This window comes from Nansenia antarctica, assembly GCF_963989245.1.
Source record: "Nansenia antarctica genome assembly, chromosome: 1".
NCBI classification, from domain to species: Eukaryota; Metazoa; Chordata; class Actinopteri; order Argentiniformes; family Microstomatidae; genus Nansenia; species Nansenia antarctica.
Window position 1 is genome coordinate 46180750 of NC_137674.1, and position 15000 is coordinate 46195749.

At 45.2% G+C, this 15000-nt stretch overlaps 2 protein-coding genes across 2 annotated transcripts in view; both read left to right on the top strand.

Moving 5' to 3' along the window:
* Window positions 1-7, top strand: part of LOC308150511 (protein LBH-like) — a gene marked incomplete at its 3' end in the record, with an annotated part of 11410 nt that extends 11403 nt beyond the window's left edge. The window contains exon 3 of the mRNA XM_080523333.1: window positions 1-7. This exon is cut by the window's left edge and continues 233 nt beyond it. Coding sequence (XP_080379459.1) covers window positions 1-7 — 7 coding nt within the window.
* A 9493-nt stretch (window positions 8-9500) lies between these two features.
* lclat1 (lysocardiolipin acyltransferase 1) overlaps window positions 9501-15000 on the top strand; it is a gene marked incomplete at its 3' end in the record, with an annotated part of 13925 nt that continues 8425 nt past the window's right edge. Inside the window, exon 1 of the mRNA XM_080533540.1 lies at window positions 9501-9793. The remainder of the gene's footprint in view (window positions 9794-15000) is intronic.

A 15000-nucleotide genomic window follows, 5' to 3' on the forward strand; every position in this document is an offset into this window, starting at 1 on the left:
GCACTAGAGGGCAACCAGCAGCCCCCCCCCCCCCCACACACACACACACACCACTGCCCTTCTCCATCTCCCTCACACACACCCAGCCAGCACCTCCCTACTTGACCAGACTGACACATCAGTGATGCAGTGATGTTTACTTCCTTTGACATCAAAGTGTCACTCCCTTAAAGAGAAGCAATACACACGCATGGCGCACACACACACACATACTCGGTACCTTACAAACACATAGGAACCCCCCACCCCCTCCCACCCTATCCAACCGAACCCTACACACACACACACACATACTCGGTACCTTACAAACACATAGGAACCCCCCACCCCCTCCCACCCTATCCAACCGAACCCTACACACACACACACATCCCCCCGCCCCTCCCCTGCTGTGTCTCATCCCAGAATGAAGGTCCAGTGGGAGTGTGGCAGCTTAGCGCTCCATGGACAACTCTTGTACTGCGACAGGCTACAGCGCCAACACCATTGGCCCAAACGGTTGGTCACATGACTCCAGAGACGCCACATAGACGCATCACTGCTGCGGCACCCAAAGGGATTTTTTTTTTTTTTTTTTCATACTTGCATTCAGTATATGGACTAAAATGTTTCTGACTGTGATTGCCATCACCGTCTATGAATCCCAGAGACCAGAGTCCCAGAGTCTTTTGAGTGTTGCGTATGTGCGTATGTTGGTCGGTGTGGTATGTTTCGGTAATTTTTGTGCATTGTGATGACCGATTTATTTGGACGACTGTGAGCGACAGAAGCAAGACAGTTTGTCCACATGAAGCTGTCAGGCAGAGTAGGGAGCCCTGGACTGTTTTCACACTGAGGTTGGAAAAAAAAGTGAAGGAAAAGTAGTTACTTACTTCCATTGTGGATTCCCTACTGTCATAACAGTCTGATATGTACAGTACAGAATAATACGGCTGGTTGTATGCTTTGCTTGTGTCCTTGTCCTGCCCCCCCCGTCAGCCTAATGAAGAACAATACTGAGATGGGAAAGTTGATTGCTCATCATTGAACGTGATGTCAATCGATAGTTATTGGTTATGGGGGGGGGGGGGGAAGAGAAAGAGAGAATCAATATAGGGATAGATTTAAGGGATTCTAAAGTTATTAAAACCAATGGTCTGTCACTAAAATGGACATGTGAATAATGAAGGACATGTAAATATCTATCTTTTCCTCAGAGCCAATATCTGAGGCCTTGTAGTACCTTGTTTTGTTTCTTGACTCTGGTTTACTTTTGGCAGAAAATGCACATACTGTAAGACTTCAATAAGCTCTGGCCGATTCACACTGGAGCTTAAAGGCTCACATTAAGTCATGTAGATGTTTTTCTTGCTGGTGTACGCCATCCTGGTGCTGCACAATGTTATTGCACAATGATTAAAGTCCGAAAATTGCCATTTAGGTCAAAGCATGTGTATTTTGTGTAATACATTGCGTTTCCTCTTCTAAAACGATGTCCCATCGAGCCGTGGGGTATGACATGGGGTATGGTATCTCAGACAGCTACTGAGCTCTGAAGTGTGACGTGGCTAGCCTGTTTGCTAGCCTGTTTGTGAAGTTAGCGCCCAGAGTCAAATGTAACCCTTCAGAGTCAATGTAGCCCCCTCCAGCTGCTTTTTTGTGACTTAAGTCAAACAACCTTCCAACACATTTTTATAGAGAATTGCTCCTAGCTCTATCTGGCCTTACTTTCCCATATCGGTCTGTGAATGACTAAGGTCACCACTCGGTGCATTCTTTCTTTTTGAGTATTTCTTTTCAAGAAAGGCCAGGAAGTAAAACCGTGGACCTATCTGGTATTCTTGTTTTCTTTTTCTTCTTGTCTTAGCCACACTGGTTGTCACCTCCAAGTCCAACATGTGGGGTACGAAACAGAATCCTTGCGTTAGCCAGTAAACCCCAATTGCTGAACTATAAAACAAATTAAATGGGCAATTGCATCAGCCCCCCATGGTAGCTTCCTTTCATGATCTTGAATCAGTGTTTGTCAACATCAGTCGGCTACTGTAAGTCATCGATCGTGGCTGTATGCAATTTGAAAACTGAGGATGTTTTCGTCACATTCTTTTCACGTTGCACACCTGTCTAATCTTCTTTATGTAAAATGAAAAAATATATATATTATTTTGGGAGAAAATGAGTCACTCTTATGTACAATATTTAATATTGTCTCTGTTCTGAGTACTGTATATGAACTTGTCTGTCTGTTGTACAGAACATCACCTCTCTCTCAGCTGTCCCCAGGTCCCCGTTTATTTTCTTTTTAAAGCTCAGGGAGATTAGCCGCTATTTTGCTCTCATTCTTCTTCTTTTTTTGTATTTAGACCGCTTTTTCTGTGATGAACGCAGAGGTTGTAAATAAACATTTGAATTTGCTTGTCTGACTGTTTTCTTATGCGAAGTCAAGGTCTGTAAATGGGTACACATGAGGTGAAAAAGAGGTAACGGGAAAGTTGGCTGGGATAACCCTGTATTGCATTATCATAACAAGAGAATTGTTTTCAAGAGACTAGAGCTCTTATTTCTGCTTTCATTTTCTCTTTTGTGAAAACCCCCTTTTTCCTCACCTGCCGCGGTTAGACTTGTGTTGCTTCCTGCACTGCATCGCTTATCTCTCTCTCTGTCTCTCTCACTAGTCTGTCTTACTTGCCTACTCTTTCGCTCTCTCTCTCTCTCTCTCTCTCTCTCTCTCTCTGAATGTAGATGTATGTAAACAGAATATATATAGCAGCAGGCACACACCGCAAACCTCTTCCTGCCCTCCTACCCCCCCACCCCCCCCAAACTCCTTTTCTCAGACACCAACAAGATTACATTCCTGCAGCCTACTGACTGCATATTCGGTGCACATTTTACAGATAGCAATGTAGCAAATAGCAAACAATAACAGTGTCATTCTTCTTTTTTTCTGAGTGGGGCAGTCCCACTCATTTTTCATTTTACTGGACAGATATAGTGAAGACAGACAGGAAAGTAAGGAGAAGAAGGGAGCGAGGGCATGTCAGCAGGGCATGGGCCGGATTCAAACCCACGCCGACATGGGCGTATGTGTGCACTGTAGACCGCAGTGCTAGACCACTGGACCACCCCAGGCCACAACAGTGTCATTCTGAATATGTTTCACCAGTGGTTCACTAAAGCACTGCCTTCTGTTTGGGAACTAGGTTGCCACCCAATAATGTGTCTCATAGCAACCTTCCAAAAGTAAAGACCACACTGCTACTGCATTTAGAGGTTTATCTGTACTAGAACACCTATTGAAACCAACTATCTCCCTAACGACTGTCCACATACACAGTTGTATGATGGATACTGTATGCTGTGACATGTCAACTTCATTTCTCACCTATTACATTCTTGTAAAGTCAATAAAAAAACTTCAGCAAATGGAGTACTTCTGCTCTCTGTGACAATAGAAAGTGAACACTTCACTAGTGATGCACGAGTGACCCAGACTTGATACCTGGAGCAGTCCATCAAAGTGAATGGGGGAGGACCCTCAGGGGGCAAGGGCTTCTCCGATTGGCCTGGGGTGCACCGTCAAGGCCCTTGGTCCCACTTCCTGGAAAGAGAACAATGAGCTGACATTCTGCCCTGCTTCCTTCTTCTTGGGAAACGCGATGCTTAATGAGTTATTAATACTTGCCGGCTGATAGCGTCGAGGGCCGTGGGGACGGAGGTGGGGCTCAGAGCAACAAGTGGCTTTCTCTGTCCCCCCTCCCCCGGCGCCTTGTCAGGACCACTCAAACTACACAGTACAGTGTAGTAGCATGGGATATGGAAAACAGGTCAGTGAGGTCTGGCTGTGTGTTGCTGTTTAAATGTAGTTAACACTGACGGCGTTCTTCTCTTGAGTTTGAGGTTCAAATGCAATTCGACCCAGGGAGCCGTCAATTAAAATAGTCAACCCTCTCGGGTGTGGTTGGTGCGACTAATCGTATGCTGCTAGTTTTAGAGAACAGCTCCAGTGAACCTCAATCTGCTTGACCTTTTTCATGTTTTTTTCCTGGCATCTGAAGGCCTGTGGCACCGTTGAGAGTTTCTTGCAGCCATGTTGTCAGCTCATAGTGGTTGAGAAAGGCTGACAGCCTTCATTTGGACAGGGGGTGAGATCAGAGCACCACAGTGACATCGGGGGAACAAATTGCGTCTCGCACACGCGTGTTGGTGTGCAGCACTGCATGTTTTAGTGTGTGTGTGTGTGTGTGTGGCTGGCTATGTATTAAACTGTTGTCAGTCCCCGAAGCACAGTCACTGATAGCCCTTCTAGCCCATTCTTGGAATTCTTTCCAATGGAAACAATCTGCCACTGATCCCAGTGTGTCAGTTCAGTTTGACCCTCCACACACCCCTACAGTCGTCGTCCCCTGCACCCCCTCCAGTCAACGTCCCCCGCCCCCCCTCCAGTCCCCCCCCCCCCCCCCCCTTGACTTCTCTCTGACTCCCTTTGGCAGTCCACACCAACGCTCATTCTTTCTCTCCTCTACAACCAGACCCATCTCCAAAACACACACACACACACACACACACACACAGTCCCAGACCGTCACACCTACACCACATTCACCCTCTCACTGGAGCCCTGGCATCACGGTTGACAGAGTGGCTTACCCTGTGAACTCTCTAAACTCTCTCTGTTTCTCTCTCTCTCTCGCCCATTCTGTTGTCATAGCGAGTTTCCCATGCTTGACTGCAATAACATACAGCACACTGCATTCTCACAGGTTATGTAATGTTACATGACATTGCCATACATCTGTTCTTATAACCCTGCTATTTGTAATGTTTTGGAAGTCTATGTTGTTGGTGTGTGTGTGTGTGTGTGTGTGTGTGTGTGTTTTACAATGTGTGCCATGTGTGTAAGGGAAAGATTATTTTCCCATGGTTCCTCAAGTGTGAGAAGAAAGTAGAGCTCTCAGGACATGAAGCTGGTTATTTATAACCTGTCTGGAGACTGGACACCAAGAGTACACATAGCTGGCACTGCCAATGAGGAGACAGAGAGAGAGAGATACGCACAGAGGGGCATAACAAGAGACGTGGAAGAATAAACAGGTCAAAAGGTGGTGGACGGATGAACAGGTCAAGAGGTCAAGAAAGAGAAGAAAAAGTGGGATTTGGATCAGGTCCAAGGACGAGAGCGTAGCCAGGTAGCACTTTGTGCCAAGGGTTCAACAACAGTCATGATAAGATAAAGTTGAGATAAGATAAGTTTCACATTTGGAACAAATGTTACTGACCTTGTGCTGTCCAATCACTTCTCTAAATATGACGTGGTTTTGTTTTACAAGAACTGTTTCAGTAACATTTTGCAATCAAGTGTCTTACCCCCTGTGAAAGCATCAAAGTCTTAGTCAATACTTGCACTGAGGCCAGAAGAGACTGATGCAGTGATTGCCATTCAAAAACAAATCCTCAACGATTGCTCAAGTCAAACTCAGTCAATACTGTGCCCCCGAGCTGCTCTGAGTATGTCCCTTCCACAAAGGCAATCATGTAATTACAATACTGCACACACACACACACACACACACACACACACACACACACACACACACACACACACACACACACACACACACACACACACACACACTCACATACACATATACAACATGGTTATTTGAAGAGATAATAGAATGGCTCAGCATCAGAGGGATTCATCTTGTGTTTAATAGGGTAATGTCAGGGTACATTGCCATCTTGTCCCAGAGCTTTGGGAGCTTTGATCAATGCCTGTCAATCGGGGTCCTGTTACGCATGTGCTTTTGTGTGTTAATGTGCTAATCCACAGACTGCTGCTCTTCCATAGACTGTCTTGATATAAATAGACAGCTTATGTCTCCCCCTAATCCTTATTGCCTGGAGACCAGAGTGGAAAAAACAGCCTCACCTCACAATTCTGAGAAAGAGAGAGAGGTGTGGGGGTCGGGGGTAATATTTCAGTATTTTTCATTAAGGAGAGGGATTGATTTAGTGTTATGTACTGTGTGTAACATACTCAATGAAATGTAGACCTGATAGAAACAAGGATACGTCTTTGTGAAAACAATGAAAGGGTTGTGTAAGACTGAAAGAACAACTAGCTATGTAGACACAGAGGAAGTGTCGGGTGAAAGGGAGGAAGACTTGAGTTAAATCATCCCTGGCCCTTTTCTGAACCCCCTTCTCCTCCCCTCTCTCAACTCCCAAAAAGCACAAGAGGTCAAAAGGGACAAGAATGTTTAAAAACAACAAACCAGCCGAGTACCTCCCCCACCCCCCAATAAAACCTTGTTAAAGTGCTATCAATAGAGGACTTTGAAGATACATTCAAGACACAATGTCCAATGCCCAAAAATTACATTCTCTCTCTTCCTCACACAGACAATGTCATACAATGGTACACTCGAGTGAACATGAACATAGACCTTATGGTTTCATCACTGCTGTGTCCACACAGTGGATAATGTAGAACAGAGACCTCCTTACATGGTACATTAGCTTAATTGATGAAAAAATAAAAATAAACCCAGTGGTATCAATGTAGGCCAGGAGGGACGAGAACTTGATCACTTTTAGTTTTTGCTCTCCTTAGATGTACTTATCTCAGGATGCACCAATGGCAGGGTGTGTGTGTGTGTGTGTGTGTCGTCATTGATTTGTCTCTCTTGGAGGTGGGTTGGCACTGAGGCGACACTCAGAGAAGTCGTTTCACAGCGAAGCTTACATTCCCTTTCTGAATTGATGCGCTGACCCTTTGGAAGTTTACTGATAAAGCCCTACAGTCCACTCAGCCACTCAGATAGAGTGCATGCCACAGGGAGAAGGTCATGGAAAGTCTTGAGTTTGACTAAGTGCTACTCTCACTCTCTCTCTCTCTCTCTCTCTCTCTCTCTCTCTCTCTCTCTCTCTCTCTCTCTTTCATTCTCACATTCTCTCTCTCTCTCTGTCTCTCTTTCATTCTCACATTCTCTCTCTCTCTCTCTCTCTCTCTCTCACATGCAGGCACGCACACACACACACACACGCATGCACACACACACACACACACACACACACAGACACACACACATATCCAGTGACTTGACTATGTTTCATCTGTTTCAAATGAAATGGGGTTCCGTGGCCACCAGGGGCCCCCCTACAAAGATAACAACAACAACAAAAAATCATATGACCATTCATATGATTACCATCCATGACCACCACATTCATATGATTACCATCCATGACCACCACATCATATATGATTATCATCCATGACCACCACATCATATGATTATCATCCATGACCACCACATCATATATGATTATCATCCATGACCACCACATCATATGATTATCATCCATGACCACCACATCATATGATTATCATCCATGACCACCACATCATATGATTATCATCCATGACCACCACATCATATGATTATCATCCATGACCACCACATCATATGATTATCATCCATGACCACCACATCATATGATTATCATCCATGACCACCACATCATATGATTATCATCCATGACCACCACATCATATGATTATCAATGACCACCACATCATATGATTATCATCCATGACCACCACATCATATGATTACCATCCATGACCACCACATCATATGATTATCATCCATGACCACCACATCATATGATTATCATCCATGACCACCACATCATATGATTATCATCCATGAACACCACATCATATGATTATCATCCATGACCACCACATCATATGATTATCATCCATGACCACCACATCATTATGATTATCATCCATGACCACCACATCATATGATTATCATCCATGACCACCACATCATATGATAATCATCCATGACCACCACATCATATGATTAGTGACATCATACATGAGTATTTAAACCAACCTTGGCCCTTGTGTGATTGTCTAATTCTGATCTCAGATGCCAGAAGACGTTCATTCCGTATGCAGCTCCTTCTGTTTAATAAACCTGAGTGATCATTACGACCTGTGTTTTGAATATCCTTGTCACTTCGTGTTTGCTGCACACCTGATCTATCCAGAGATGACACAACACATTTAAGATCACGACTATCCTCTATAGATTGATTCATAACATCATTATCGACAAGAAGATCCTTCAATTGGTGCCGTGACTCGGATCTAACGACTGAACTGGTATCGTGGTAACATTGAGACGGCTGACAGCAAAGCAAAGACGTGCACCCCTTTACCCCTTTCCTGACAGAGGAGAGGACCTTCACAGTGACAGGTGGCTACAGTCCGTGCTTACACCAAAGAGCAACTAAAAAGTGAATTCAAAACAGTCGCTCAGATCCAAGAAAAATAACCTTTGATACACAATATTCAACACATAAAATGAACAGTAAAGTTGAGCAGACTGTATCCATGACCACCACATTCATATGATTATCCTCCATGACCACCACATTCATATGATTATCCTCCAGGACCACCACATCCAATATTCAGTGGTGAACCCGCCTATGTTTCATTTGTTTCAAATCATTTAGTTTCAAATCACAGTGGGCCAGTTGATGAAAACAAATGGGATTTTACCTGGGTATTATCATGTTTGCAATGTGCATTTGATGAGTTTGGAAACAAATAGACATAAAACAAAACAAAACGGTAAAAGCAATTAAGTGGATCTGCAATGTCAATGTTTTAAAACATATATACATTAAAGTGTTTATACAAATAGCAAATAGCAACAACCTTTTGTTTTGCTTTATTTTGATGCAGTTCCAGAGGTATATTGTTGCCTATCCTAAAGACCAGTCAGCACTTATATAGCGCCTTATTCCAAAGCGCTTTACAATGGCCTCTCATTCACCCATTCACACACACATTCACACACCAATGGCGGCAAGCTACCATGCAAGGCACCGGCCCGCTCATTGGGGGCAATTTTGGGGTTCAGTGTCTTGCCCAAGGACACCTCGACATGTGGACAGGAGGAGCCGGGGATCGAACCGCCGACCTTGCGATCATTAGACTCTACCACCTGAGCCGCCCTACTGACTTCTGCATAGAAAGTGCTGAAATACAAATAGTGAAATAGGGGTCCACAATGGCAATTTGAAAAGGGACCCCAATCCCTGAAATCCGCCCCTGCACACATCACTAACCGTTTAGGTTATTTGTAAAGAACTGGTATGGTAACTGTGGATAAAAGAAACAAATGACATGCGCAAGAATTGACATTGCTTTAATAGGAGACCTTGAATTCACAGCTCTGCATGCATCACACACACAAACTAACATTATACACTGTTTCACAAAATGCCATTATGCCAGATGTGTTCAGAGACCTATGAGGATTGGGCTGAACCCAATGAAGTATATGCTGGTATGCCCTACTAACCCCCAACCAATCGTCAATACTCAACTAACCTACACGAACAGCGCCCCCTGTTGACGTTCAGCTACACGGGTAAGAGGTGGAAGTTGAGAGGTCATCTGAGTTCAAAGGTATGGCGGCGATAGCGACGAAGGGTGGCAGCAGCAGCAGCAGCAGCGATCTTGCGTGCATCCGATAATGTACATGACATATAGCAACGGTGGTCTCGGATTCATTTCGATCTAGTGTACACAAATAATTAGCAGGGTTGCGACAGAGGTTTTAGTTTCGGCGCAGCGTCCGTCCAGCCGATGGCCAACTAACGTAATGTCGCAATCAGGTTGTTGACATTCTGCTGTGGCCGCACCTAGCTACTGGATGGGAAGATAATAGTCACTTAGCTGACGTTTGGAAGTCGTTGTCAAGGAAGCGAACGCATTCAGGTGGGTGAACCGACTTTTGACGAATGTTTTGTTTGTTTAAACGTCTGTCCTGCTCCTCTTTTGACTAAAAGTTGGACTACAACTGTTGTAGGGCTAGCTAGCTAGCACAACTTGGCCAACATCACCAGGATGCCAGCTGACAGAAAAAGAGAGAGAAGCATTTGCTGGTATGAAAACACGACGTTCTTTTAGCTTCAAAGTTGGAAGTTAGCTCTGTTTATAACACTGTCTGGTGTCCTGATGTCACCGTCTTTACCCTGAAACCATCAGCTCACGTTTGTCCACCGTACTAGCCACAGCTAGACACACAGAGAGAGTAGGTGGCTACTTCTGACATGTTGGTCTCAGCCACCATGACATGCTGTCTGTCTGTCTGACACCATGACATGCTGCTGTCTGTCTGTCTGTCTGTCTGACACCATGACATGCTGCTGTCTGTCTGACACCATGACATGCTGCTGTCTGTCTGTCTGACACCATGACATGCTGCTGTCTGTCTGTCTGACACCATGACATGCTGCTGTCTGTCTGTCTGACACCATGACATGCTGCTGTCTGTCTGTCTGACACCATGACATGCTGCTGTCTGTCTGACACCATGACATGCTGCTGTCTGTCTGTCTGACACCATGACATGCTGCTGTCTGTCTGTCTGACACCATGACATGCTGCTGTCTGTCTGTCTGACACCATGACATGCTGCTGTCTGTCTGTCTGACACCATGACATGCTGCTGTCTGTCTGTCTGACACCATGACATGCTGCTGTCTGTCTGTCTGACACCATGACATGCTGTCTGTCTGTCTGTCTGACACCATGACATGCTGCTGTCTGTCTGTCTGACACCATGACATGCTGCTGTCTGTCTGTCTGACACCATGACATTCTGCTGTCTGTCTGTCTGACACCATGACATGCTGCTGTCTGTCTGTCTGACACCATGACATGCTGCTGTCTGTCTGACACCATGACATGCTGCTGTCTGTCTGTCTGACACCATGACATGCTGCTGTCTGTCTGACACCATGACATGCTGCTGTCTGTCTGTCTGACACCATGACATGCTGCTGTCTGTCTGTCTGACACCATGTCATGCTGCTGTCTGTCTGACACCATGACATGCTGCTGTCTGTCTGACACCATGACATGCTGCTGTCTGTCTGTCTGACACCATGTCATGCTGCTGTCTGTCTGACACCATGACATGCTGCTGTCTGTCTGACACCATGACATGCTGCTGTCTGTCTGTCTGACACCATGTCATGCTGCTGTCTGTCTGTCCGACACCATGACATGCTGCTGTCTGTCTGTCTGTCTGACACCATGACATGCTGCTGTCTGTCTGTCTGACACCATGACATGCTGCTGTCTGTCTGACACCATGACATGCTGCTGTCTGTCTGTCTGACACCATGACATGCTGCTGTCTGTCTGTCTGACACCATGACATGCTGCTGTCTGTCTGTCTGACACCATGACATGCTGCTGTCTGTCTGACACCATGACATGCTGCTGTCTGTCTGTCTGACACCATGACATGCTGCTGTCTGTCTGACACCATGACATGCTGCTGTCTGTCTGACAGGGAGCTGTAAAGACTCGGAGATGAACAGATGATCAGCAGGGTTGTACAACATTACATTGCACGACATTCTGGGAACAAATTGGGCAGTTCCCCAATGTTTTGACAGGTTGAACACAATGTACTACTGTAACTACTCCAGTAGAATGTGTGTCACTTTCCCGCCTCTTGAACAGTTTTGTTATTCGTCTCTCTCAGAACATTGCGTGGAATGTGTATGCACGTGGGCAGACAGACGGGGAGCCTTGGCTAGGGCCTCTTACAGCCTCTCTAGCGTCGTGACGACAGGCAGAGAGGACATGTCAATAATCTCAAAGCCTGGAATCACGAGAGAGCTCTTTCACTTGTTTCCCCCTGCTCACCGGCAACATTACACAAGTGTCCATGGTAGGAATATGTTTCGTGACGGGAGTACACACTAGTGGGTTTGTTCAGTCTTGTAAATATGGGGGGGGTTGATCAGATTTGGAGCTGTACCAACGGTATGTCTCTCATACAATACTGCCCTTTTTAGTTTCTTTGACTTCCAAGAACTGTGTCCGTGCATGAGAGCATGTCTTTGATAACATGCAGCATGTTTCTGATAACACACTCCTCTCTGGAGGAGATCTGGACATCGTCAGCATAGCCCTGCACTGGGTTTGGAGACGTAAGCTGGGCTGGGGCATGCTGGCATAGCCTTTTCAGCTACTGACTGAGGGCTAAAATTAAGTTAACAGCAGTCCATGGTCAGCCTGTTTTCATTCCAATCCTGAGTGTGGGATTGGTTCTGTCAGTTGCTTTCCACAGATCACTTGCAGAAAATAGTCTTTGTAACACATCTGATATAATATTCATATATGTCACTGTATTTCCTCAAGTGCACTGATCGTCACACTATGTTGTGGAGTACCAAGGGGGCATCTCTGATGTCCAAAAACATAGTATAACACTTTGATGCTTTCAGTCATCGATTCCGCATTCCAGTAGATCAATGTAGGCTATGCCTTTTGTTTGGGAGAGAGTGTACCTGTGTCTACAAGCCATGGTAGGATGCAGGCAAGCAGACCTGTGTTTCATAAACAGTTTGTAGACAGTAGGTAAGAGGGATATGCCTCATGTAGATGGATAATCCAGGAGTCACATTGTCTTTTTGGGGTATTCAAAAAAGCAAAGGGTGGCTACTTTGAGGAATCTAAAATATAAGACATATTTAGAGTTATTTCACACTTTATTGTTAAATACATAATTCCTATGTGTTCATTCATAGTTTTGATGCCTTCAGTGAGAATCTACAATGTACCAAATAGTCATGAAAATAAAGAAAACGCATTGAATGAGAAGGTGTGTCCAAACTTTTGGCCTGTACTGTATATTCCACTTCAAAGCCAGAAGTATAACTCCCCGTTTCTGTTAGTTCAAACAACTCTACTCTAATTGGTAACAAAGTCATAAGCCAAGGCTGATCCAACGCTGAGCAAGGGGTGCCTGGCACAAGTGAGACGAAGGTCAAGCTGTTATCCACATCCAGCATAATGTTTAACATGGACACACATTTAATACATAATCTACCTTTAATACAATGATTAAATGATTAAGGCATCAAGTGATTAGACATCAACATTATTAATGCTTACTAGCAATTAGTATTACAGATATGTCACCATTACAGTATGTGTGTGTTAAATTTTTTACATTTAGCAGACGCCTTTATCCAAAACAACTTACATTTGTCTAAGTAAGTGAATCATCTATCCATCAGTCATCATAAGAAAAACAAATCTATGCTAGGACCAGGGGCCATTGTTTGTGTCTGTGTTCGTGTGTGTGTGTGTGTGTGTGTGTGTGTGTGTGTGTACGCCTGCACGCCTGCCCACTCCTTTGTACTCTTTCACTTTTATTCTCGACCTTTATCAGAGATCCAATGGAAAAAGTCATTAAAGAGTTGTTGTTTTTTCCGTCCCCCCCCCCCCCCCCGCTCCTTTGGAGCCGGAGTGCTCATCACAGACACAGCAATTATCTGGTATCACAGCAGCGGGAGATGGAACCCAGGGGTTGAAGTCCTCTCTCTGTTTTTCCACTGCAGCAGAGTGGCTGTCTCACACAGGACACAGTTGACTAGGGTCAGGCCGGCATCTCCGTCCTTCTCAAGTGGCTTCTTCTCTCATCTCCTCTGTTTCCTTGAGCGCCGATGTGAAAGTAACCTCCCGTTGACCTGGTCTCACCTTGCTGCGGGCTGCAGTGCCTTCGGAAAGGGTCCTTTCACCTTTTCCACCTTTTGTTTGTGTTATAGACTCAATTCAAAACGGATTAAATGAAAATAATTTTGCCATCGATCCACGTACACAACACCCCAGAATGACAGGTCGCATCATGAGGATACCTCTTCATCATCAGACCTTTTTGCATTTAATAGTGCCATAGCAAAGGGTTTGAATACTTGCGTAGGCTACATGAGGTATTTCTGTACTTCAATTTGAATACATTTCCTGAAATTTAAAAAATAAACTTGTCATTCTGGTGTGTGTGGATCGATGGCAAATTCATTGAAATGTAATCCATTTTAAATTGAGTCTATAACACAACAAAGGCCCTGTATGGTGGATGGGTTGCAGATTAAGGACCGGGGGTTAGAGAACCAGAGAGTCATCAGAGGAACCAGGAACGGCCACAGCTTATCTTGTTGTTTAGACGCCGACCTCTGGCTGATCTCTCGCCATCTCCCCATTGGCTCTCGTCGGTGGTGATGCGATGTCTGGTCTTTAAGAATGCAGGAATATTGCCAGAGAACGAGGGGGGGCGGGGGTGGGGGTCTCGCACTAAGAGCAGATACTCTGCATTGCAGTTGGATCATATTTTTGGGCGGTGCTCTTTTTGACATCACTATGGTGATTTTGATTGATGTTTAATCAACCGTCGCAGTGGGAGTCTCAATCAAATCCCGTTTAGGCCTCGTTTGCATTTGAACTAGGCTAGGCCTATTGGCTAGAGAGCAGGGGAAGGGTTTCCACGGAGGTGTCTACAATTCCCTGGGGCCTGGAAGAAAAAACATGTTGTGTTAATTTTATTATAATTAGATTAGTTAAAAACATTGTAATTCCATTGACATTTCACCTCTCATTCTCAGGGGACCACAAAGGTGTGTCTTCTTTTTATGAGTGTGTGGGAGAGTGTGCAGCAGCATGTTCCATGGGCGTGCGTGTGTGTGTGTGTGTGTGTGTGTGTGTATGTGTGTATGTGTGTATGTGTATGTGTGTGTGTGTGTGTGTGTGTGCACACTGGGGTAGGCTGTGGGAGAGAGTAGTAATGAGGGTTGTGACAGTTGTGCTGACCCCGCTTGTTCCTCACCTCTCTCACGCTTCACATTTTCCGTCGTTAAAAACAACAACCTTTAAACCCCCATCATCACATTGTATGACACACACACACACACACCTGGGTTGTTGAGTAGTGCACCGTCAACCACTTTGCACGCTGTCGTGAGACCTGCTGTGTCATGGGTCCTCCGTTGCCAAGCGTGGCAGAAATGGCGGAAGGCCATTCTTCCTCCCTCCCTCTTCCCTCCCTCCTTCCCTCCCTCTCTCCCTCCCTCCTTCCCTCTCTCCCTCCCTCCCTCCCTCTCTCCCTCCCTCCCTCCTTCTCTCCC